Source organism: Neodiprion lecontei, chromosome 1 (genome assembly GCF_021901455.1).
Source record: "Neodiprion lecontei isolate iyNeoLeco1 chromosome 1, iyNeoLeco1.1, whole genome shotgun sequence".
In the NCBI taxonomy this organism is placed as follows: domain Eukaryota; kingdom Metazoa; phylum Arthropoda; class Insecta; order Hymenoptera; family Diprionidae; genus Neodiprion; species Neodiprion lecontei.
The window spans coordinates 28,764,691-28,789,215 of NC_060260.1; the positions used below are offsets into that span (position 1 = coordinate 28,764,691).

The 24,525-nt window shown below is 36.2% G+C and overlaps 4 protein-coding genes across 7 annotated transcripts; 2 read left to right on the forward strand and 2 right to left on the reverse strand.

The window, feature by feature from the left end:
- Positions 1 to 1,570: 1,570 nt before the first annotated feature.
- LOC107220412 (DNA-directed RNA polymerase I subunit RPA2) lies at positions 1,571 to 8,913 on the forward strand. The gene is made up of 16 exons (XM_015659002.2): positions 1,571 to 1,728; positions 1,798 to 2,130; positions 2,665 to 2,904; positions 3,084 to 3,406; positions 3,613 to 3,872; positions 3,976 to 4,218; positions 4,309 to 4,586; positions 5,059 to 5,256; positions 5,364 to 5,471; positions 5,597 to 5,773; positions 5,888 to 6,102; positions 6,250 to 6,388; positions 6,688 to 6,844; positions 7,028 to 7,281; positions 7,844 to 8,008; positions 8,110 to 8,913. The coding sequence occupies exons 1-16, from the start codon at positions 1,660 to 1,662 to the stop codon at positions 8,320 to 8,322; spliced, it is 3,372 nt and encodes a 1,123-aa protein (XP_015514488.1). The 5' UTR covers positions 1,571 to 1,659; the 3' UTR covers positions 8,323 to 8,913.
- Positions 8,588 to 15,528, reverse strand: LOC107220411 (V-type proton ATPase subunit H). Of its 2 annotated transcripts, XM_015659000.2 has the most exons (10): positions 15,329 to 15,528; positions 15,046 to 15,127; positions 14,477 to 14,666; positions 14,135 to 14,353; positions 13,200 to 13,301; positions 11,764 to 11,969; positions 11,015 to 11,099; positions 10,197 to 10,603; positions 9,384 to 9,497; positions 8,588 to 9,241 (listed from the first exon to the last, which is right to left on the reverse strand). In XM_015659000.2, the coding sequence occupies exons 1-10, from the start codon at positions 15,384 to 15,386 to the stop codon at positions 9,160 to 9,162; spliced, it is 1,545 nt and encodes a 514-aa protein (XP_015514486.1). In that variant the 5' UTR covers positions 15,387 to 15,528; the 3' UTR covers positions 8,588 to 9,159. The 2 variants fall into 2 exon arrangements, with proteins under 2 accessions (XP_015514486.1, XP_015514487.1); XM_015659001.2 differs by lacking the exon at positions 13,200 to 13,301.
- A 250-nt stretch (positions 15,529 to 15,778) lies between these two features.
- LOC107220409 (protein virilizer) lies at positions 15,779 to 21,398 on the forward strand. Of its 3 annotated transcripts, none has more exons than XM_046733911.1 (6): positions 15,779 to 16,170; positions 16,260 to 16,372; positions 16,458 to 16,821; positions 17,179 to 18,292; positions 18,455 to 20,818; positions 20,914 to 21,398. In XM_046733911.1, exons 1-6 carry the CDS (start codon positions 16,117 to 16,119, stop codon positions 21,210 to 21,212), a joined length of 4,308 nt encoding a protein of 1,435 aa, XP_046589867.1. In that variant the 5' UTR covers positions 15,779 to 16,116; the 3' UTR covers positions 21,213 to 21,398. The 3 variants fall into 3 exon arrangements, with proteins under 3 accessions (XP_046589867.1, XP_046589874.1, XP_015514483.1); XM_046733918.1 differs by having other exon boundaries at positions 18,704 to 20,818; XM_015658997.2 differs by having other exon boundaries at positions 17,179 to 20,818.
- On the reverse strand, positions 20,644 to 24,521 carry LOC107220395 (pentatricopeptide repeat-containing protein 1, mitochondrial). Its single transcript, XM_015658966.2, has 3 exons — positions 22,845 to 24,521; positions 22,139 to 22,444; positions 20,644 to 21,668 (listed from the first exon to the last, which is right to left on the reverse strand). Exons 1-3 carry the CDS (start codon positions 24,339 to 24,341, stop codon positions 21,531 to 21,533), a joined length of 1,941 nt encoding a protein of 646 aa, XP_015514452.1. The 5' UTR covers positions 24,342 to 24,521; the 3' UTR covers positions 20,644 to 21,530.
- Positions 24,522 to 24,525: the final 4 nt, after the last annotated feature.

Sequence of the window (24,525 nt, forward strand, 5' to 3'; positions counted from 1 at the left end):
CGCTCGCCATTTCTCTCCTGTTGGTCCTACGCTCTTTTCGCTGCGATTTCTGAGTTCCTGAGGGTCCGATTGGTCAGATAAGGGCCGTTTAAATCGAATCTGAGACCAAAAGTTTTTTGCCCAAAAAAAAAGTAAGGCTAACCCCTTTGTGTTTTTGACGAAAATTTTTGCGATTTTGAAAAGTGCTGGAATCAATTCTTGGGCGCACTATATCGACGTAATTTTGCGAAAGAAATCGATTGGGCGCAGTCCCAATACGCTGCGATCAACGCATCAAAAGTTACAGCCAAAAAACCAAAACCTGAATTTTCGACATTTTTCAGCAGGTGCTTTTTCGCTCGCCATTTCTCTCCTGTTGGTCCCACGCTCTTTTCGCTGCGATTTCTGAGTTCCTGAGGGTCCGATTGGTCAGATAAGGGCCGTTTAAATCGAATCTGAGACCAAAAGTTTTTTGCCCAAAAAAAAAGTAAGGCTAACCCCTTAGTGTTTTCGGCGAAAATTTTCGCGATTTTGAAAAGAGCTGGAATCAATCCTTTGGCACGCTATATCGACGTAATTTTGCGAGAGAAATCGATTGGGCGCAGTCCCAATACGCTGCGATCAACGCATCAAAAGTTACAGCCAAAAAACCAGAACCTGAATTTTCGACATTTTTCAGCAGGTGCTTTTTCGCTTGCCGTTTCTTTCCTGTATGTCCCACGCTCTTTTCGCTACGTTTTCCGAGTTGCTGAGCGTCCAATCAGTCAGGTAAGGGTCACTCAAATCGAATCCGAGACCAAAAACGTTCGGCTCCGAAAATTAAGAAAAAGTCAGGCTAACCCCTTTGTATTTTTGGCCAAAATTTTCGCGAATTTGGAAAGTGCTGGAATAAATTCTTCCACGCAGTATTCCGACGTAATTTCGCGAGAGAAATCGATATGGTGCAATCCCAATACGCTGTGATCAACGCATCAAAACTTACAGCCAAACAACGAGATCCTGTGTACTAGCGGTTTCAAGCCAACGATCGTTCATTGAATCAGAACATTTTTCCCTCATAAAACGCTGACGCACAATGAATTATTTAATTAACTCATTCCAGTAAAAACAATAGAAGAACAATTTGTTCATAGCAATCCTAAACTGCCTTGAGCTAGAGATACGACTCTAGAAGAGCAGAATTCAACATCATACCCTGACAATTTCCGAAACCACGCTTATACTCACTACTTACATCTTACGATGTAGCCAGCCACCTAAACCTGTCAGACAAGATTGTCCTGTCTCGTCAAGCGTCCCATAATAATACTATCAGGCATTAGCAGAAAATGAGCTGGAAGACAACAACTATCTCATTATGCACCATGAGATAAATTTGCCTTAGTGAAAGTTGTATACAATCACATAACGTTTATATTAATACTCAGGCTATTCCATTTGCAGTATCTCGTCTTTTTCTTGGGCCATGCGCATAGCGATTTCACATTTTGTGGGCCGTGTTGACCGGGTTGCCGTACTCTGTGGGATCAGGCGTCACATTCTTATATGATGGAGAAATCGAGGACTCCCTAGTCCCTAGTGGCCAGTGGGACAGCGCTGCATGGACTGACACACGTGCGTCTTCTGGCAGTGACACAATATTACTTAATTTTTCACTTGGTATTATAGTTATTGAATAACATGTTGATCGAACCACAGTTAACGAATACGAGGCTAGATTTCGGCAAGCCTCCGACGAACCAAAATCCCGTAAGTTTTTCTTGAACAGCAGTTTAACAAAATTATCATAACCTTAATCAATTTTGTTTGAAACTTCAGATTTTGCAGTCCCTGGGGGCTCCGCACATCGATTCGTTCAATTACATGCTACAAGACGGCATTTTTGAAGCTGTTGAAAATCTTATTCCAGTACACTTACTCCTTGCCAACGGTGATAAAATCATCTTAACTATTGAAGATGTCTCTATTAGTCCTCCAAGCTTACCTACCGGAACAATTGGTGTTAAGACTCACCAAATATATCCATCTGAATGTCGTCAAAGGGGATCCTCTTATAAAGGAAAACTCACCGCCAGGATAGGATGGTCTGTTAATGGCGTACCTCAGGAAACCATTCTTAAAGACTTGGGAACAATTCCCATCATGATTAAGGCAAATATCTTCCATTACTAGATGACATACTATTTTCTCTTTAGGTTGTTACAGAACTATAATGATAAATTGAAACAGAATCTGATTGTGTCTAAACTTATGGCAGATATTCCAACGCAGGACATGTTCACTTAATCAATGGCACTATTAATTTCTTACTTGAATTTTAAATTCGAACAAGGTTCATAGTATCATCAAACTATCAAGTTAGTAAATCGCGTACCAATATTGTTACCTTCGAAAATTAGATAGTGTGTTTTGTATTACCTAAATAGCGCTATACCCTTTAAGTTATAAAACTAGTAGCTAACATTATCAGCCAAATGTGCCCACGTTGATTGTGGCTGTTTAACTATGGCAGATGGGAGTACAGTTTTATAATTATGATACTTTTGTATAATTATAGGTATAAAACTGTACAGCATAATCCCATTCAAAAGAAGCTTAATCTATCTGGCTACCACAATTGGATGCTACATTTAGCTTCATTCTAAGATTACTTTATTATTTTGATTATCATTATTTCTTTGACAGTCAAATTCTTGTAATCTGCACAAAATGAGTCCGTCAGAATTAGTAGCGCATGGAGAACATGAACAAGAATGGGGTGGTTACTTCCTGGTAAAGGGTCTTGAGAGAATTATCAGAATGTTGCTGATGACTCGAAGAAATTATCCTATTGCCATCAAAAGATCGGGATGGAAAGCTCGTGGAGCTCAATTTAGTGATCTTGGCCTCCTGTTGAGAAGTGTTAGAGACGATAACACAGCCACTGTAAGCGATCTTATTCATATTTAACACGCATAACAAGGTTTTTACAATAAATGATTTTATTATAGGTTCATCTAAAATTATTGAAAAAAACATGTGTTTTAAAAATGTATACATATATATTGAACAAAATTTCACATTCAGCAATTCATTTGATGGTGTATGTTCATCTTAAATTTCAGACTAACTCGTTGCATTATGTAACAGATGGGACTGCTAAGCTCATGTTCGCACATCGTAAAATTCTGTATTATGTTCCCTTAATCTTGATGCTGAAGTGTTTAGTTGATGTCTCTGACAAATATATATTCAGTCAGTTGACTACTGGCTATGAGGACGATCTTTATTTCACAGGTTGTGTGCTTAATATGTTGAGAACTATACATGAAGAGGGCTTGCACTCTCATGAACAGTGCAAAGCATATTTGGGAAAAATGTTCAGAATAAAGTTTTACGAGGTACCACAGGAATCCCCAGACTCTGAGATTAGTGATTTTATCATAAAGTATGTTTGTCGTTACATTTTCAAACTCTTTAATCATTAACAAAAGAATAATTATTCCTTCATATGTAACAGAGTTCTCGATAATCAGCTTTGTTACTTCTTCACTTTTATGCTGTATGCTAGTCATAAAATGAGTATTGAAGTATAAGATTTCACCGACGCATGTGATTTATAATTTCGAATTTTTTTAAACACTAAAATTGCAGACACTGTGTTGCTATTCACCTGGATAATCCTATGGACAAATTTAATTTATTGGTATTCATGACTCAAAAGCTTTTTAACCTTGCTGGTCAGAAATGTGCAGTTGAAGGTGCAGATGCTGTCATGATGCAAGAGTGCCTCCTTGGTGGTCACTTATACTTACAAGTTTTGAAGGAAAAATTACAAAATTGGCTTTCAGTGCTCAAGTTATGCATTATGAAGCGTCCTAATAGCACAAGTGATAAATATAAATTAACGTTACGTATGTATTGCATATCTGTAAGATGAATCTTATGGTCATATTTTACAAACATTCATAATTTTTTCCTTTGAAAACTGACCAAATACATTACGCGTTTACACAGAGGAGATGCTGGCAGCATTAAAATTCAGTGGTACCTTTGAATCACAGATGGAAAATTTCATATCAACTGGAAATATAAAATCATCTACAGGACTGGGATTAATGCAGGATACAGGTCTCACCATAATAGCGGAGAATATTAATAGAATGCGTTACATGAGTCATTTTAGAGCCATTCACAGAGGTGCATTTTTCCAAGAAATGAGAACTACTGAAGCTAGGCAGCTGCTTCCTGATGCTTGGGGTAAATGCTCTTGATTTTGCGGAATTTCTTTGCTATTAATTTACTTCAAATTTTGGGCAGAATTGAGATCATTACTATATTCTTCTGCAGGTTTCATTTGTCCTGTCCATACGCCTGATGGTGCTCCTTGTGGTTTGCTTAACCACTTGACAATGAACTGTATTGTGACAAAACATGCAGATAAGAAGCTGCAAGCTAATATACCATCTGTGCTTCTTGACCTAGGGATGAGCCCATTAGCTACCTCCGAAAATATTAGAAATTTGTATATTGTGATGCTTGATGGAAAAGTGATTGGCAGGCTGCAAGCTAACATAATAGAAAAAGTGGTCAATAAACTTCGCATTTTGAAAATTGATGGAAATAAGGTAAACCGTTATTTCATTGTACATTTGTTCAAACAAAAAAATCTCGATTTATAATTGTTAAATTAATAGCAATTTACCATTCTTCAAAATCTACAGCTTTTTGGAAAAGTGTTTGAGATTAACTTTGAAATTTTTACTTAACACGTTGACTGTCACGTTATATTATTAAAAACTTTACTTTTTTTTTTTTTAAACATGTTACAATTTATCTCGTAGTTGGCTTATGTAACAGAAACCTCTTCGCGAAAGCCAACTACGAGAGAACTCGTAGTAGGCGTCCTGAGCAAGTAAACAACCTATGACATATCTCGTAGTTCACAGTGAACGTGTTAAATTATTTTATACAAGATTGTTCTTTTAATCGATATAACTCATGTCTAAAAGTTATGTGTGATATTGTTAAAGATATTTATTGTCACTAATCTGTTCACATTCCGCTGTAGACTATTTAAGTATTTGCGTGTACTTCTAGGTGCCTCCAACAATGGAGATTGTTGCAGTGCTGAAGAAGGATGGGCCATCCCAATATCCAGGGTTATTTTTGTTCACTGGTCCAGCTCGCATGATGAGACCTGTGATGAACTTACTTGTTAAGAAAATTGAGCTTATCGGCACGTTTGAACAGGTCTACATGAATATTTGTATCACAACTGAAGAAGCATACCCAGGGGTATTGAATAACATATGTGTATATTATTGGTGAATGGAGATTAAAACATCTCGCCATTGAAGTTTTTGCAAATTTTGTATAAGTGTAAAGATGAAATTGATTTTCAGTTAACAACTCACCAGGAACTATCAAAAACCAGTTTCCTCAGCAATTTGGCATGTCTCATTCCAATGCCGGACTGTAACCAGAGTCCCAGAAACATGTATCAGTGCCAGGTAAATATTCTTGCCTTCTTAAATTTTCACGTAAATCACACGCTTGGTTGGCCGTGTCTAATATCTTATAACTTTCATTGCAACAAATTTTGTTCACAAGACATTGCATTCGATAATTCTTATAGATGGGAAAACAGACTATGGGTACTCCATGTCACACGTGGCAACTTCAAACAGAAACGAAATTATACAGGTTACAAACACCAGCAACACCGTTATTCAGACCAGTGCATCACGATAATATCAACTTGGATGATTTTGCTATGGGAACTAATGCAATAGTAGCAGTTATATCATACACAGTACGTGTATATTGTTAGTAATTCCTCGTTTTTGACTGTGATACCAAAAATTGTAGTGCAGAACTTTGTTTATGTAATTTTGAAATGTATTGAGTTATTTTATGACAATTATAGGGCTATGACATGGAAGATGCCATGATAATAAACAAATCTGCCTATGAACGTGGTTTTGCGCATGGAATGATTTACAAATCTGAATTTATCGACTTGAAAGATCCAAAAAGCTATTTTGGCCGGGATCCCGATAATTCGAAACTTACAGATAAATTAGATCCTGATGGTTTGCCATTTTCTGGGTCCACTATTAGAGAAGGAGATCCTTATTACAGGTAACTCGATTGGAATAGTAGAAAAGTGTTTTTCCTGCATTTGGTTCATTGACATAGTATTTCTATTCAGCTTCACATTTCATAGAGATACAAATAAAATGAAAAAATCAAGCCCGAATCTATTCATAATCAAAATTTTTTTTCCAGCTACTATGACGTAGACAAATCTCGTTATATGATTGGTACATATACTGGTAAAGAATTTGTCTATATCGACAATGTAAAATTATGTGGTACTTTAAACACCAAGACTCCACGAAGAGCTTGCATCACTTTCCGTGTACCTGTAGGTATATTTCTGATTTCTAAGCAATTTAAGACCAAACCATTTAGTGACAAACTTCGCAAAGTATGTTAGCGCTGTTCTTTTAATAGATGCTTCGTTATATGATGTTAGTTCCCACTATTAAATACAACGTGACTCGGAGATGTTAATATTAGCTAACACAGTTTAAAAAACTACCTAGATGGTATCAGTATTTTTATTTTTCGAACAAGTCACCTGAAACAACTTGATGTATCTTTAGAACATGTTAATAATATTGTTATCAGTGAGTAAGTTTTTATCATGAAACGAAATTCCAGCGTAATCCAAGTGTGGGGGATAAGTTTGCTTCGCGAGCAGGGCAGAAAGGTATTTGCTCACAAAAGTGGCCTGCAGAAGATTTGCCATTTACTGAGACAGGATTAATTCCAGACATTGTATTCAACCCACATGGTTTCCCTAGCCGTATGACTATTGGTAAGGTTTCGTGTTATCTATTTAATTATTTTTGGTTTGTTTAAAAATGGCTTATTTTTTCCATCAAATGATGGTTATGATCTACTTAAAATATTATGAAAATATTTAAATCCACAGAAATTAAGAACATTTTCTCAGTATGTCAGTGTATTAAACAATTTTAATGGCATTTTCTTAATCCAGCTATGATGATTGAAGTCATGGCTGGAAAGTCAGCAGCTGTGCACGGCTTTGTCCATGATGCGACACCATTCAGGTTTACAGAGGAGGATACAGCTGTAGATTACTTTGGAAAACTGTTAGAAGCTGGTGGTTATAATTATTATGGTACTGAACGAATGTACTCTGGCATCGATGGGCGAGAAATGACGGCTGACATTTTTTTTGGAGTAGTACATTACCAAAGGCTTCGGCACATGGTGTCTGACAAGTGGCAGGTTCGTATCCCAACAGTTACTCTAAAGGAATATGTCTTAGGACTATTGTATCTTCATCATTTTTCAGACAGAAAATTAACTTATTGTTATGATAAAATTTAGGCTTACTTGGTATACAATATATTATAGAAGTAAACTTTCTGTCACAATTTCAATTATATCTCAACGTCGTAGCTATGCCAAGAATGCAAGGTCTAATGAGAAACTATAAATGTTAGATGAATGAGACATAACAATTTCAATCTAAATATGCTAGCTGTACTTGGTGCATATTGATCTTTTTCCAATGCTATTCACCGCAGTTAGTGTATCCCCGAACTGGATCGTAAGAAGAATGGATTAAGTTGCAAATGAGAGATAAAGTATAAGTCAGTATGGGAGTATAATCGAGTGCGAAAATATGTATGAGCAGCGATAATATATATACAACATGCAGCTTTCTCATCTTATCAGTCTTTTTATTGCGTAAAAACTATGATTTCACTCGATTTTGCTTTGAGATTATTGCGGCAGGCTCTTTAAACATATTCAGTGGGTGTCACCATTACTGTTGTTACCTTAGGTGAGAAGTACTGGACCAGTTGATGTAGTGACCCGACAACCAATAAAAGGACGTAGAAGAGGAGGTGGTGTGAGATTTGGGGAAATGGAACGAGATTCTCTCATCTCTCACGGATGCTCCTTCTTACTTCAAGATCGGCTATTTCATTGTTCTGATAAGATCACTGTAAGTGAATCACTTATTATTATGTCAAGTATTGTCTAGTACGGCTAGTTTTCTGAAACCGCAAGATTGAAAAGTATTTTTAATATTTGTACTTATTGTAGACACTGGTGTGTCAGAAATGCGGGACTTTGCTTGGTCCTGTAACAGAGTTGGTATTGAACAAGATGGGAATGGGTGATCAAAGGACGAGGTGTCGCTTGTGCAAAGATGATGGGGCAGTAGGTGAAGTGGAAATACCCTACATATTTCGATATTTAGTCACACAATTAACTTCATGTAACATAAATATCAAACTTGCGATTAGTGAAAAGTGATGTATAAAGTGATTAATAAATTGTCAGACAATCTGCCTGTTATGACTCTATGAAAAAAAAAGTCTGTCTTTATATTCATGTTTTTGGTAATTATGTAATAAATTAAAATGCATTTATAATCATCTGGAATACCAATTAATTTTCAACAATAACAAATAATAAGGTTAAGAAAGGTCGTCATCTCAAACCATCAATTCATTTGTTAACTTAATAATTTGAAAGTCAGTACTACTTGTTCTTGGCGGTAATCGCAATTTTCAATTCATATGGCTAATAATATTTAATTCAAATTCGACTACTATTTTACAATTTATTTTTTACTGCTACTTATAAGAGTAGGTATAATTATTATATTATACAATCACCACTCATATCATAAGGCTATGATGATATAGATATTTATAATATTCATATGTACATAAGAATTTAATACTTTTTGACCCGCGATGAAACCATCTAGTATAGCTTATTATGCACAGTAAAAGTAAGAAATAACGAGTGATGTAATGCAATTACCGATTAGTAAACGACCCTTCACAGCACAAAGGGTCATTCTTCTCGTATTCAACAGAAGAAAAACTTTGATTGTGTTTATTTTTGCAAAAATTTAACAAGTTATTGCTTGAAGTCTTTGCCGCGAAAACAAGTGTGGAATGTTGCTAATAATTTAGATTGATGTTACTTAGATTGCCTGATAAATTTTGATTTATGAAAAACACAATTGTTTCGAAGATAAACAGTGAAACTATATGATTCCCAAAATGTGGACCATCATCGTTTTACTGGACGTGTCGGAAAAACTAAATAGTACAGAAGGTAAAATGGGATAGAAAGCGTTTAGGCTTTAGCAGGAACTTGAGCGCCTCCTGATCCTGGCATACCAGTTTGTTCCTTCTCCAATTGCTTGCCAAGATACTCCCTATGAAAAGAAATGGTTCTTTGAACTTACTATTTAACACTAGACAATTTTTCAAATTGTCAGTTTATGCACTTAGGTTATTCATCATGTAATCAACAAATTTAAAAATCTCAGAAATTGTGACAAAATATTGAATACACACCAATTGTGTACCATCAGCTTTTGAACTGCAAGGAGAGCTTCGTAGCGAACATTAGGATCTTCATGTCCAAGCAACTGCATTACACGTTGTTTGCCACCCAACTGTTCAATAACACTGTAAAATAAATTAGCTCATGTTAAACAGTATAATAATAAAAATTGACTAAGTTTTATATACAATTCATAACAAAAAACATTTAATCTTCATTTAAATTAACATTACAATGCAATGACTGTACATCAATATCAAGGTAGCTTCTTTAAGCGGGTTCATAACCTTTGTGCTTGAACATAGAAAGGGAACCGCGCTCAGAAATACTTGAACCTTCCCCACTAGAAACACTACGCTCCGTAGTTCACTGTAACTCGCGTTATTGCTTATACGTCTGTTTATCAGTCATCAAGGTTGCAAATAAAGTATTCAAGTTTCTCTGGTTAAAAATCCGAAATATGAAGACGTAGAATGTGATAGCTTTATAGTAAAGTCTCACGGTTTCAATTATTCATTTTATATAATAATTATTATGATTCGTCATGATCTTCCATAAAAACTTATGGATTAATGATCAATGTGGAAGTTCCGTCTCCCATAAATCATTCACACAAAGACTTCAAAGTTCAAAAGAAAACCGACAACTTGACATACTATGGTTCTATTTATTTCCAGGCATTCTTAATATATTCGATAAACATCGAAATCCTTTTGAAACAGATAACTTTTCACTCACAATTCTATAAATCATATTCAGAAAAATTTATGCTAGTCTTGCGTTTCATTGTCGAAATTTGAAGAAAGTAACGTATTTTCACTCACTGTTTTCCACGAGGATAGTGGCGCACATACTCTCCAACATCAAAACTGGCAACACTGAGAACAAGTGGGTCTTTGCTAGTCTCCAATAGATGAACCAGTATGCGTAACAGTTCATAATTTTTCTCATTAAGACGACTAGCATTTTCCCTCCAAAATTTAGCTGACTTGTGCACTGGTGACCACTCAAGACGACCAGATTTGACTTCAGTTGCATATTCGTCAAACGAACTCAAGTCTTGAACAGACGCCTGTAGTCTGTCGTTCAAATATTCAATGTCTTCGGTTATGTCTTCATCGTCAAATTTGCGTTGCTCTAGGATGGAGAGTTGCTTCAATACTTTGCACTGAACCATAGCAATGCAGTGCTCTTTTGCTACCTGGCCATCTTCAACTTTCTCAATGAGGTTCTATCAATAAAATAGTAAGTTATTAGACCTAAATCAGACACATGACAAGAGTCTTATTAAAGCTTAGAATAGATTAGTGATTGTAATTCAGTTAGAAATTCCATAAGAGAAATCGTAAAACTGCCAATGAAGAAAAGACAATTTTTTACTAAACAAGGGATATGTTTCAAAGCAGGCGCCTGTATGATGTGGTAACTGCTCTTGGACGGCCCCATCCCTGAGTGTGAGTGCTCCATGTCATGAAATATTCCGTGTATAATGGAAAAAATAATGGTTAAATGTGATAATGGAGTAAGGGAAGAAATTCTTGTAAACTGGATGAAGAATAATAATGTAGACACAAGAATTTGAAACGAGACAGAAGGGGAAATTAAGATGGAATTTATAATTATGATTGTTTTTCTTACTTACCCTGAACACTGCCAGAATGATGCGAGTCACCTTTTCCTTGACAGAGTCACTGAGAATATCAGCAAGAATGGGAATAACATTGAACCTAGTAAAACGAAAGAAAAATCGTTGTATTTCATCACTGGATTGAGTATATTATCTTTGAACAACTCTAATACAGAGAAATAGAGTCAAAGAACAAGAAAATATCATTTGTTATCGACTATCATGGAAAAAGGAGGAGATAAAATGAAGTCAGGGAGAAAAGTGGTGCCTGATAAGAGGAACAATGTCAAGAAACAGGGAAGGTAAATAAAACACCTGGAAGATAAAATAAAGGCACTCACAGGGAAACGTAGAAATCAAAGGAGGGAGAAGAGTCGTAGTAGCAATAAATTGCAAAAAGAGAAAATAGGAAGAAATGAAAATGGATAGCATGTGAGGGAAAGGAGGAAGGGAAGGGAGGGAGTATAAAAAAATATAAAACAGTACTTTTGTTATACATGTAGCTAGGAGGAAAGTTTATGTTTGAGATATAATATGTGTAATGTGTATGTATCTATAAAATTGTATTTGTGTTATATCAGAAAGAAAAAGGATTATTTTTCTACATTACAAGTGAATGTGGAATATTGAATTTGTAGAGGTTCCTATTATAGAAATGAAGTACGTAGAAGGGTAAAGATAAGATATAACCCTTAATTATAAATCCATAATGGTGCACAAGGAAATAAACTACTACTATTATTGACTATGGAAAAATGTCTTACTTGTTCATCTTCTCAGCAAGAAGAGGATTGAATGTCAAAACCCACAAACAGAATATCAGTTGATATTGGACTTGAAAGTTGACCCTTCCAGACAAAACGCTCAAGAGTGTGGAAATTCCATCGACAGAAACAAAGGCGAAGCGGTATTCATCAATTCGCAACATCATTTGGAGACAACGGGCAACAGATTGAATATATTCGTTATTCTACAGGAAAAATTAAAAAATTGTTGATTACACATGGTTCATTCGACTCTAAACTACAGTTCTGTCCATCTTGTGATTTTATAGTTTCTATTGATTGAATTTAAGTTTATAATAGAAAATATTCTTGTGATATATGTCATATCTCTCCAAGTTCCTCCTAAAATGTAGCAAAAACATGTTATTATTGATATACGTATTTGATTCTAACGAGAAATTAAATTTTTGGCAATAGATTTCTGTGAGGTAATAATATCAGATTGATACACAGTTATTCTGAATTTACTGTTATTAAAATACCTCAACCGCTGAAAAATTTGATATATCTTAGAATATAACAAGAGTCAGAATGCTTTTTAAATTCCCACTAAAAGTATGTACATGAATTTTGGCAACCAAATGAAATTTAACGTGTTGTGTCGTTATTTTATATTTTAAAGTTCGTTCATAGAATTAAATTGGCTTTCAATGATTGTTTGAAATTCTCCTGTACATTTGTATTAATACTTGGCCGACCAGTATTCGCTTAACGTTCGTATAAAGGAATATTCTACTAAATTAGAATGATTTCTACCAAAAATATCGTAGTTCGGGAAAACGCGCAATTAGAGTTCTAAATTACTTCTAATGACCTAAAATTATATTAGCTGTACGTAAATGCAAACGGGTAGTGCAAGTGTAATACGAACAAAATCGTGCAAGTGTTATTGTTGTGTATTCACCAATGATGTGCTACTTAAAGTTTAAAAACTAAGAACTTTTTTTTTCCACGGTGAAATGATGAATATCATGCAACTGAAGTTAAATAAAATAAAAGTGATAAAGTGAATAATAAAATAAAATATAATTAAAAGAAAAGTACCAAAAATAGAAAATAGTACGCCAAACTTTCCACTCTAGCATCAATTACAAATAAAGAGTATAGGTATAACATGCAGTATGAAATGAAAAATATTTGAATGAATTTTTATGCAATAACAGTTGTATGCGGATTGCAAAAAAATTTGTTTCCATTTGCTACACAGAGGCCTTTTCACGTACTAAGATACTTGATAGATGTTTGATCAAATAGATTCAAAAGCGACTGTTTTAATACTATAAATCACTAAAGGATTGAGTAGAAGTATAGTTTTGAACAGCGATCAGAAAGGCCAGCCCATCCTAGATATATAATGAACTATCAGAAAAATCTAATTGCAAAGATCTGATATGATGAGTTGTTATGGAACCAACCGGGTTCTGCAATTCATGCAGTTCATTGGAATCTCCAGCCTCGTTGGGTGTGATGTCCTGTACTATCTCTGCATGCAAGCTTGCCTCCTGAAGGGCTTCAAACTAAAAACCCATTCGATTTATCCTCCATCCAAGTTCTATATATTTGTGAAAAATCCCACAACCGCACATGAAAAGCAACATTGATACGCCCTCCTTTGGCACTAAGTACTAAAATACTGAGCACGTCTATTAAAACTGTTAATAATTAATTTCAATAATTATGTTATATTTTTATAACAATCGATATAAAAATGAATATCGTGATAATGAAATATGAGGTGTAAATTTGATACCTGACTCAAATCAGGTTTCATGAAACTGCTAAAGATATTATTACTTTCCGTATCCTAAGCTATATGAATACGAAAGTTATAACCCATCAATTGAAACAGAATTCGAGAATAATAAAATTAAAACGTATATCGAGAACTATGGTATGGTCATGACAAACTCTAAAAACACAGGTTCGTAGTATCTCCGACAATTACGTTACGCGTCACAAAAGTAATTTTATTATTCCTAAATGTTTTTGCCAGAAGCTAGTGTGTGTTAATTGTGCGAGCTAAAGCCAAGCAAGGAAGCATGCATCTAAGCAAGTAATGGCCCGACTAGACTATGTCCAATTCTACCACAGTTGAATGCATATAAGTAGTATTTTATACAACTAAAAATCCTGAAACAAACAATACATTAGTAATGGATATTTACGTGTAATTTACACATAACTTCCCTTCAAATTGAGAAACGCAACTTCGATTCACAGTAAAACTGAATTGTGAAAATACAAGACTTATCATTGGCTTCTTTAACTGATGTCATAAAAATTGTCGTCATCAAACATTTGTATTTCAATTTATATTAAATCAGAGTTCATCTACCGCACCAAAACTCACGTTAAGTTTAAGTTGATCCTTTAGCCAAGTGAGGTAGAAGTGGAGATCGGTTTTTTCCATAATTTCATGGCTCCAGCAAGCTATCTTAGCGATGATACGGGATGTCATATTCATGATGAATCCATCTGGTCTATTAAGTAGATTCAAAAAAGGTCCCCAAACAGATTCTCGCTTGCGAGACGAATGTTCACGGAATATTTCAACACGATTACGATCCTCCTATATTACAAGTTTTTTAATTACAGAATCTTATACTTATAAAATAATATCTGTATAATATAAATCTGTAACGGTTTTTGCACTGGTTGCTTGATTATCAAAAGTACAGAATTATAGCCCTACCTGTAACATGTCATCGATCATAATGAGAATATACTGGATAGTTTGATCCTTAGAAACGTGGCCCAGTAGATTTAGGAAAGTTTTAGCTGCTTGGCTTGGATTTTCTTTTAGTTTTGCTTCACGTGCTGCCGCATCGCTGGTATCAAAGGCAACCACAAAATCATAGTCCTCCTTTGAAATCATCTGAGACCTATTTTTTAACAGCGAGAAACAGTTATTCTCCAAGTCATGCACGTGAAGAACAAAGGTAAAGTCCTTATTTTGTTACGCTGGACCTTTTGTTCACCGAACAGTTTCAAAGACTATATGACTTAATAAAATTAAACAGATAGTTATTAAATGTAAAAAAAGAAGTAAGCCCAAAAAGCAATAGATATATTGGCCTAAATCTATTTAATTCAATTGTCCTATACAGTAGCTTTTAAAAAAACGATGTAATTATGAATGGAAAGTTTATATCGATTCACACTCAAAAAAGCAAGATGAGCTATATGTCCGAGAATCACATTTCTTGGATTATACATTTAAAATTATTTGAAACAGATGTGTAGAAAATAGATTGAACTTACTGGAGATACGATTGCCAGTTGATGCGTTGGTTCCTTATGTCCGTAGCCTGCTGCTGCAGGACACTCGTTGCGGCGAGCATGTCTGTAAATGAACGCAATAGAAACTAATTGACCAGTTTATGACAAGGCATTGAAATTTACACAATATTAGATTAGTCACCATTCTAAAAATAATGACTATATACAACAAAATACAATTGCATATCATTGCCTTAAGTGCAAGATAGATTTGTTAAAGTGGGAGGGGCACTGTTGGGTTGGAAGAGGTCTGCGTTATACGCACCGATTTTCTCGTCGGGAAGAGCGGGAATGATGTCCCTGATGGCTGATCTGTCTGCCATAACTCTTAATTTTCACTGACTACTAGGTTTTTGTCAAAAATCCGCCTTAAACAGGCGTTTTCCGCTTATTACAGAAAATATTCAGCCAAGCTCGAACTTGTACTGATCGCTCTTTTATCGGCACTCAGCTGCTGATCACAAGACTACGATAACCAGGCTAACCAACCAGATAGAAAGTCCTACGTGTCAGTAGCCGACCGCGAAAGCCGGTCGGAAAAACACGCAGATATAATCAATTAATTACAATTATAATTCTTATCTGATGGTCCACGTTCACCAGAGTTCCAGACTCCTTTTATTCAGACTGTTACCGAGTGTTCATGCGATGTTGTGTCGTGATATAGATATTTCATTTCTGCATGTTTGACACACGTTTCAAATACGATGTCACATCATGCGCAAGTGCGTGGTGGGATTCTACCTTCATGTGGTAGTGTCAGCGTTCGAAAGTTATTTCAAACATTTTTACCCATAGATTTTTACATGAATGATAGTTATTTTTACGTCTTATTTATTTTCACATATTTCAAGATCACTAACTTACCCAGGCCTGTCATATTTTTTCAACCGCAACCGACCGTAAATTCCAATCGTTCCGTCAAATTATCAATTTGAAATGTCCAGTGCTCCAGTTATTGAATTTAATTATTTTTGAATCACAATCTGCAATTATATCATCGCAATTCGTACGCTATGAAACTAGCACGCGTACATTTTTAATACAGTAAAAATGGAAAACGTAGAATTATTATTTTTCGACACATTTTCGCACGATATCTCCGAGGTACGTTTTTAGAGGTTATGTGTATACTTCATAAATAATATGTGTATTTTGCCGACTAGCTAATGAGAATTTTTTTCCTTTCGTCTCAGGAACTTAACTTAGACCTTGTACAATTTCCTAAGCCCGTGTTCATTAGTGAGGTTCGGATAATACCTCTGGGTGCACGCGTTCAGGCAGACTTTCCAGGGGGCGTCCGGCTAGGGTAAGAGGATATCACTCTTAATTATTGTTTCTGGCAACTTGCTGCAAAGTGACAAAAAATTTGACGATTTTTATTTATTTTTCAGAGCAACTAATCCATCCCAGTTTGAGATAGAATTTTTTGTAAACGATTTGAGCAAACCTGGAGCTTCAACCTTCGAATCACTGGGAGGCTTGGAATACAAACAAAACATTCACATTCAACTGGAATGCGAACGCAAACAAATACCCACCGATGGACTTGTTTTACGCGGGTGGTATACAACCATTACTTTGGCGGTCTACGGTACTCTCACAAAAAGCTTAAGTAATCCCCCAGAAGTACCTACTCCAGCTGCCAACTCAACAGTATGCGTTAGCGGATCAGAAGAAACTCCAGAATGTACAGCTCAGATACCTGAACAGTCAGCTGAATGGTATTATGAAAACCCACAGCCTGCAAATTCCACGGTTCGTAGTTTGCTTCTATTATTGTCGGTTAGAAGTAAATTCCTTGGTTCCCTCATCAACTTAGAGAGACTCCAAGCAGCCCAAGACAGTGACTTTCAAGTAATAGTTTTCAGCCACCACAGAGTTTGTTTTCAAAGCAATATCTTTCATTTGATTGGGCTGGACAACACCTAATCACTTCAAATTTACAAATCAAATGCAACTTGGCTTGAGAGATTTGTCAACTAATTGGAAAGAAAACCTTTGAGTCAGGAACCCCCACTGCTCAGAAATTTGGCGTCAACTTTCTATACTAATAATACATTTTCAATTCAGTAATAACGCATAAAGCTAAATATAGTAAATTTTTGTTGCCAGGAAACCTGTGTCGCAGCCACGCCATCCCCACCTGTACAGCCAATACAAACAGTTGATCCTTCAAGGAATGTAGTTCCAGAACCTGTGGCAACTGTTCCAACAGAACAGTGGGAAGAACATCCTGGAAATGCCTTAATAAAAATGGGCAAACGGCCTTCTTCGCCTCCTACAGAATCTTTAGTTTCACTAAGTCCAGAATCAATTTCTGCAGAGGAAGAAGACGGAGATAGAGATGGAATCGAAATAGGAACTGTAGAGCCCTTTGAACCAATCCTCAGTGATGAAGATATTATGGCTGACGATGCCCCACCAAGTGTAGATTATGAATGTGACGTTACGCAAGTACTTAATCAGTATTCTCTAATACCTCCAGATCTACTGGATCTAAACAAGCCTGTGCTACCTACAGGTAAAAAGTCTGATGACGGTGCTGGCCATGATCGGCATCAGAAAATGTTATGTGCCATCACAAAATCTGTTTTAAATTTCATCAATGCTTCTGGACAAGAGAAAGAGACATTCGTCCACAATTGTGAAACAATGTGTTTAATGTTAAACAATATGGATTTGAGCAAGGATGATTTCAAGGATTTCACAAAAGTTGTTGATGCAGGACTTGACATGGATTTAGCTCGCAGCCATCCTCAACCTGCCTATAAGGTACGCCATATAAAAGTTGGCGTTCGATTAGCTGAAGCATTATGCAAAATTCCTCACGGACCAGCAGTATTGTTGAATGTAAAAGCTCCATCTCGATTACTATATCTTTGTATGCAAGAGAATGTTGCACTTCCTGTGAAATTGTCAGCACTAAGAGCGCTGGATGCAGCCTTAATAAGCCCTGAAATAGTTGCGCAATTTTCAACTCCAAATAGCAACTTGTACAAGCTTGCATTGGAAATGCTAGACGCAGCAAAGCTAGCCCGGCTAAAGTATGCTCTGAGCTCATTATTGAGGAAAATACATGTCTACGAGTTACTCGCTGAAACAACAGAACTCACAGAATCAGTTGTGTCCGAATTAACAAATGCATATATGTTTGCTCCAACACTTATGTCTCAACCAAAGCGGCAATTGCCGGCAAGTGCACGTATAGAATTTGAACGCGAGCCGGGTACGCATAGCCATTTAATAGCGTATTTCTCACACCACAAACTTATGCATCGAGTTCTTTTGGCCCTTATTTCTTCGAAATCCAATGTTTGTCTCATAAAAGCTATTCGCCACTTTCTCTTATGTCTCGCTGAAACCACTGAAGGTCTATTGTATCTTTTAGATATCCCTGAAATTACAAAAATGATTTTGAGAGCTTTACACTACGATCGTCCTGGGCTTGGTTGTCTTCTTGCTTGGCGACTTCAGGTTGTGCAGTGCTTGATTTCTCTACAAAGTAGTGACTGGACATATTTAAAAAAATTACATTCATTCTTGGCTTATCCTGAAGGTCTGCGTGCAATAATTGCAGTTGTACCTATGGACAAATTCATAGAAATTCTGTTGCCTTACTTGTCTGATGTTACTCTAGGAGAATTTGCGGCAGAAATAATCTCAATGATTGTACGCTACTCAGATCACGTTGAGATCTTTCAGAACCGTGCTACTGATATCTTGGAAAAATCAAGGAATCACCCAGTCTTAAGAGAAGTTACATCCTATCTAACAATAGCAATGCAGCGCACTAGTTGGGATTACAGTGATGTGTCATCTTTAGTAATTGTTATCCGTAAGCATTCGAATAGAGCCCCTTCATTGCCTGGGGAATTGGTCACTGCTTGTAGAATACTTGTCTATTTAATCTTCCCATCAAAAAACGACTCTGATCCAATGGAACCATATGTTGAGCTGAAGCACTGTAATGCTTTGACACAATTATTTGCTGCTGGAGGCCTTCCTGCTCTCCTTACAGTTATGACAAATATTGCTGAATTTTACGAACAACCGTACTTACATCGAGCTGCTTTGACTGGTAGAAGAGGTTTGGCTTTGGCAGCTCTGCTCTTACCCTGTGTTAAACTAATAGGTGCTATGTTGGATCGACTAGTTAAATGTATGGGTACAGATTTCAAGGATTTGACAGCAGTAGTCCCTCTTCTTGGTGTCTATTCTTTAGTAGAAGCCATGCCAAGTACACGATTTGTCCATAATCTTTCAAATGAAATTGTTGAAACACTATTAATATTTACAAGAGCGGTTGACGCTGATGGCTCAGGAAATGTTGCTAAATCTTTATGGACACAAATGTTGGGGGAAGTATTGAAAATGGTTGCTTTGAGTCCATGCAATTTCGTGCCTGGCATAAAACTTTTGGAGCGATTGCTTCCTCCAATTTTGAACTTTAAAGAAATTGCTCCTGAAGATGTCCCACGTATGTTGGGACAAAGAAAACTTTGGTCTGCACATTTACAAGCCCAAGCCACTAACTTGACTGAAACATTACGTTTGCTCTGCAACAGCTGGAATATTGATTTGTTGACGTTATTGTCTAGCGTTTGTAAGCAGCTAAGCGACCTCGCTGCACCAACTGCTCTATTAGTTGGAAGATGCTTGCTAGATAGTGTACTGGCTGCAACTCCGTTGGAAAAAAATATACCGATATTAGTATTGCTTGGAGATCTCGTAAGACATGCTCCATTAAAAGCAACGCTACTAACTTTAACTAGCCCTGCAGCTAGAGCACAAGTTAAATCTGATCAACGCTACCCACCTGTGATTGAATTGTTATGCTCTACTTTGAAAACTACTTCAGACAATTTCGTGCAACGCGAAATCTTGGATATTCTTGTAACTCTGTGTGATTCAACTTTGAGTTTGATAGACTTGGATGCAAGTGAAACGTTTGAAAAGCGATTGACCCATTCAGTGCCTAGCAAAGAACCACTCCTTGCCATTATTACAACACTCATTGAAATTTTAGCAAATGCACCTAAATATCAACTCGATATCTTGAAGCATACATTGAATGCATTAATGTCTTTAACAGCTCACAATTATGGACTTTATCATGTCAAAAGCTGTCTAGAAAGTCATCCTGCAGCATTATTTGAATTGTTGGAACATGTGTCAAATTTGGATGACGGCGACGAGAATAAAAAATGTGTCTCAGGATTAACCGTCACTTTTTTGGAATCACTAATTTCCTGCAAATTGCCAACAAGAACTTTATTTTTACGTGTACAACAGCTGGCATCTGTAATTTCGTGGGGTAAAACCAATCATCCGTTAGAAAAATATGAAGACACGAAAGACTTAGTAGAAGCTCTGAAGAACGTTGAGCAAAAAGAAGAGAAGGAATCAATACCTGAAATGTTGGAGCCCCTACTTCCAACTCCTGAGGCATTGCTAAATCAATTTTCACAGAGATCTTTTGGCCTCATCACCCGTCCAATAAAACGATCAGAAAAGTTAATGTTTGGACCAAATCACCAGCCACTGCATGAAATTGCAGTTGATCTTTTAACTTTGGCCACTGAGCTGTTACCAGCTGATTTTAACTTACTATCTGAAACACAACGTTTGTGTACCAAGGCACCACCTAATGACACGAATCAATCTGTACAACCAAAAGCTCAAATAGACAATCAAGATAATCGAGATCCGCAAAAATCCAGCACTTCCACTGCTAAAACAAAGCAGCCATTTGGTAAGACAATTTTTGTTTTACAACATGCATCTAAACAAAGTTATTGTTTAATAATAATTAATAATAAATGCGTGAAATTTTCTTACTTCGTTTAGTGACACCAATGCGAGGAAGAGCTCAATTTACAAATTCTATGAGAGGAGGGCCGGCAGCTGGTGGGGTTGGACGTGGTGCAGATCCGTTCCGTTCAAGACCACCCAATACTTCAAGACCACCTTCTCTCCACGTAGATGATTTTGTTGCCTTAGAGACTTGTGGAGCGCAGCCCACAGGACCTACAGGCTACAACAAAATTAGTATTCGTGGTCCATGTCCTTCTAGAGGTGTTATGGTTGGGTCAGGAGGTAGAGGCAGACCGTGGTTACCTGAGACCCGGCCGCCATACCTTCGCTAATTATTTTCAGACTTGCTATTGTCATACTAGAGACATTGCAGAAACACGGCAATCTATTTTTCTATGGCATAATGAATGCTTTGGCTGTCATATCGCCAAAATAATGATGTAATCTTGTGGATCACCGACTTGTAATATTTCGCTCATATTATCTAAATACAGTTCATCGGTAATTGTTACTTTTAACCCTAGTGCTCTATCTGACCAATTTATTTCTAAGTATTGTAGAAACAAATATGCAGTATATTCCTCTCATCTTATTCATTAGATTTGTAAGTAAATATGTACATATTATTTCCATCACATTTGTTTTACTGTTTAATGAGAAGTAAAATCGAACACTTTCTTTTTTCTATCCGATGAAGCAACCTTCATTTCCTTGAGCCATTGAGGATATACACGTTTAAAGTTCTGATATCCATACTTCAATGATTTGTTCACATTATTGTCATCATCCTGTAACATGGAATTCAAAATTGAACAAATTTCACTATGGTAAAGAATATTTTTATATAAATTGTATAAGTGCATAAGAAGTGTGAGGAATGATCAAAAGAGGGAATGAGAGACGACTCAACTCAAGTGAAAAGTAACGTCTACTTATTTGTCGCATCTGAAAATCTTAAATGATGTGAAAAAAGTTGTATTATCAAAACTAACGAATTTTTTTTTTTCAAGTTTCAGTTCTTTGCAAAGAACATGAATTTATGATGCTTAAAATAGCGAGTTGACGATTCACAAAAGCTTCATACATGTAGTAATTTTCATGGAAAAACTGCTCAAATCAATGATATTTCAACATTTGTAATACTTATCTGCTAATTCAAATGATTTGATCATAAAAAACAATGTGTATACAATCTTTCAGTGAATCGGCAGCTAGTTTCAGCCCAAAACTTTTATCATTGTCAATCAGTAATACATACCTTAGCTCTGAACATTTTAGCTGCTTTCTTGTTGAGTAAATCTAATATCTCATATATTTTGGGACTGGGGATTATTTTCTCAGACTGCATCTTTTGCATAAGTTCTATGATCAAACTAAATTGTAGACGTTGAGCTGCCTGCCTGAGAATAGCCCCTATAATTTGTGCATTCAACCTGTGCCCGCTTAATTCCATACCCTCAAATAATTCTCTGGCTTGTGAAGGAGTGGTGCAAGTCAACGCCAGTACGCCCCATGTCATTATATTTGGTTCAAGATTGTCCTGTTCCAGCATTGATAAGACTTTCTGTTGACACAAGATTGAAATTGAATATTGGGCTATTTTTAATACTAAACGAAATCGCGTATTTTGATAAAACTTGATTTTCATTTTGGAAAACTATTCTTATTTGTAAACAAAAATCATATTACTTCGTCCATACAGTTTTATCTATACTGCATAGTTTATTGTTAAATGGTTCGGTTCAAAGAAAACTATGATAAAGATTGCAAAAAGCATCCTGTTCTACAAACCAACAAACATACTATTATTCAAACTAATTAAATACCTATACTTCATGCTAACTCAACATATATCTTACTTAATTTGGCTTTGTGTGGTGGAAAAAGGTGTAACACATACTTGTAGTCTCTGATCGGCTGATCAGAAACCATTAATATAGTGCATTACTTCATACGATTCTTACCAGGGCATTTTGATAGTCGAATCGGAAACTTCTTTTTCTGATCAGTAAATTGTAAAAGTCAACATCCAATTCTACTCCAGCAGATTTTGCATAATTGATGACAGTCTTCTCGGCTAACTCGCTGCCAGGAACGAGCTCCATAAGATATGTTGTAGTTTTTATATCTGGTTTGACTTTGTCATTTTCCATTTGACTTATAAAATTTGCAATACCACCCAGTAGAAGGAAATTCATTTGAGAAGAAGAACTTTGTATATTAGCCAATGGTAGCGGATCACTTGTTTTTGAAATGGCTGATTTAGATGTGAATTTAGTTTCACTATCAGCAACTAAGTCAGTATTGTTTGAGGTATCAATAAGGGGCAATTGCTGACCAACTTGGGGTGGATGAGCCAATAAATTTGTCCTATCCGCATAGGTAATCATTGCTGCCTCATTTTTCTTAATCTCTGGAAATGCGACCAAATCTTCAGCTTTCAAGTTTCCAAGTTTGCAGTCCCTAGCTGATCTGAGTAGAAGATTGTACGTATATATATCTGGTTTTAATTTACGATGACGCACAAGATGCCAAACAATAAGAGCATGTCGAAAACCGGCTTCTTTGTCTGAAATAGAAGCTTGTAACAGAAAATTACATGTGCTGATACCAATTGTCATTTTTTTATCACTCATTTCATCGACTAGTTGAAATGCTTCGAGAAGCTTTCCATGACGACCATAGGCCTTTAGCATTGCATTATAGTGCACTGGATTTATTTCAATTCCTTTTTCAATCATTATTTGCCTCAAATGAATCAATTTCTCCAAGGCCAGTTCACTATTCATGCAATTGGCACATGAATTCAGCAAGCTGACATAGGTGGCTAGAGTTGGTTTCAACTCCTGTTTTTTCATGTTATTATACAGACTGAAACATTTTTTTACATTTCCTCGCATAGCAAATGCCCGTATTAATAAATTATACATGTAATTCGTAGGCTTGTTACGGTCATCCTTCACTTGGTCCAAAACGTTCGCAGCACTATCCAAATCCCGTAAAGCGATATGCTGCTTTATCAAATCTGCATATTTTCCGGGAGTCAAAACTGAACGAGGTGGTGGTTTTGCTTCATTCTGTATGAATTCTTCCTCCTTTTTGTCACCCCTGTCCAATTCAACTTTTTCATACCTTCTATCGCCTAAGTCTCCAAAAATGTCAGCATTTTCTTGCAAATTTTCCGAAGCGAATGTTCTTGATACTACCCGGTGCAACAAAGCTTGCCCAGCTTCACTAGTGCCGGATAAATTATTCGGAGTCGTACCCGAGGTATACTTACTCAAAGATTCACCGAATCTCTTATTGGAAATGAATTGTGAATTATGAATGAACGTTTGACTGACACAAGAATAAGATTTTTTTTCCAATAGGTTAAGATTCAATTTACCGGCAAGGATGCTCAAACGTGCGTTATTGACCGTACCCGTCGAAAATGCTAGGTTCAATTTTGTGGTCAGCATTTTCTCCGGTATTAAGTGCACAGATTCATTTAGGCAAAATTTGCTATTTGCTATTACTTTACTTCATGTAATCGCATGGCTAATATAAATTCTAATTATCCGGCTATAGCTCAGATTTAACCTAACAAAATCTCTCCAAAACATACTGCTTCTCGAGCTTCCTGAGTTTTCTCGCAACTCGTAA

Excerpts from the sequence above, each read along its gene's own strand:
- LOC107220412 (XM_015659002.2), top strand. The coding sequence starts at position 1,660 with ATGTTGATCGAACCACAGTTAACGAATACGAGGCTAGATTTCGGCAAG. Across the intron at positions 1,729-1,797 it reads CTCCGACGAACCAAAATCCC|ATTTTGCAGTCCCTGGGGGC; the intron begins GTAAGTTTTTCT and ends TTGAAACTTCAG. Across the intron at positions 3,407-3,612 it reads ATTAGTGATTTTATCATAAA|ACACTGTGTTGCTATTCACC; the intron begins GTATGTTTGTCG and ends CTAAAATTGCAG.
- LOC107220411 (XM_015659000.2), bottom strand. The coding sequence starts at position 15,386 with ATGGCAGACAGATCAGCCATCAGGGACATCATTCCCGCTCTTCCCGAC. Across the intron at positions 9,498-10,196 it reads CACTATCCTCGTGGAAAACA|TGTTATTGAACAGTTGGGTG; the intron begins GTGAGTGAAAAT and ends TTTATTTTACAG. Across the intron at positions 9,242-9,383 it reads AAGCTGATGGTACACAATTG|GGAGTATCTTGGCAAGCAAT; the intron begins GTGTGTATTCAA and ends TTCTTTTCATAG.
- LOC107220409 (XM_015658997.2), top strand. The coding sequence starts at position 16,117 with ATGGAAAACGTAGAATTATTATTTTTCGACACATTTTCGCACGATATC. Across the intron at positions 16,822-17,178 it reads CACAGCCTGCAAATTCCACG|GAAACCTGTGTCGCAGCCAC; the intron begins GTTCGTAGTTTG and ends TTTTGTTGCCAG. Across the intron at positions 20,819-20,913 it reads TAAAACAAAGCAGCCATTTG|TGACACCAATGCGAGGAAGA; the intron begins GTAAGACAATTT and ends TACTTCGTTTAG.
- LOC107220395 (XM_015658966.2), bottom strand. The coding sequence starts at position 24,341 with ATGCTGACCACAAAATTGAACCTAGCATTTTCGACGGGTACGGTCAAT. Across the intron at positions 22,445-22,844 it reads TCGACTATCAAAATGCCCTG|AAAGTCTTATCAATGCTGGA; the intron begins GTAAGAATCGTA and ends TTGTGTCAACAG. Across the intron at positions 21,669-22,138 it reads CTAAAATGTTCAGAGCTAAG|GATGATGACAATAATGTGAA; the intron begins GTATGTATTACT and ends TCCATGTTACAG.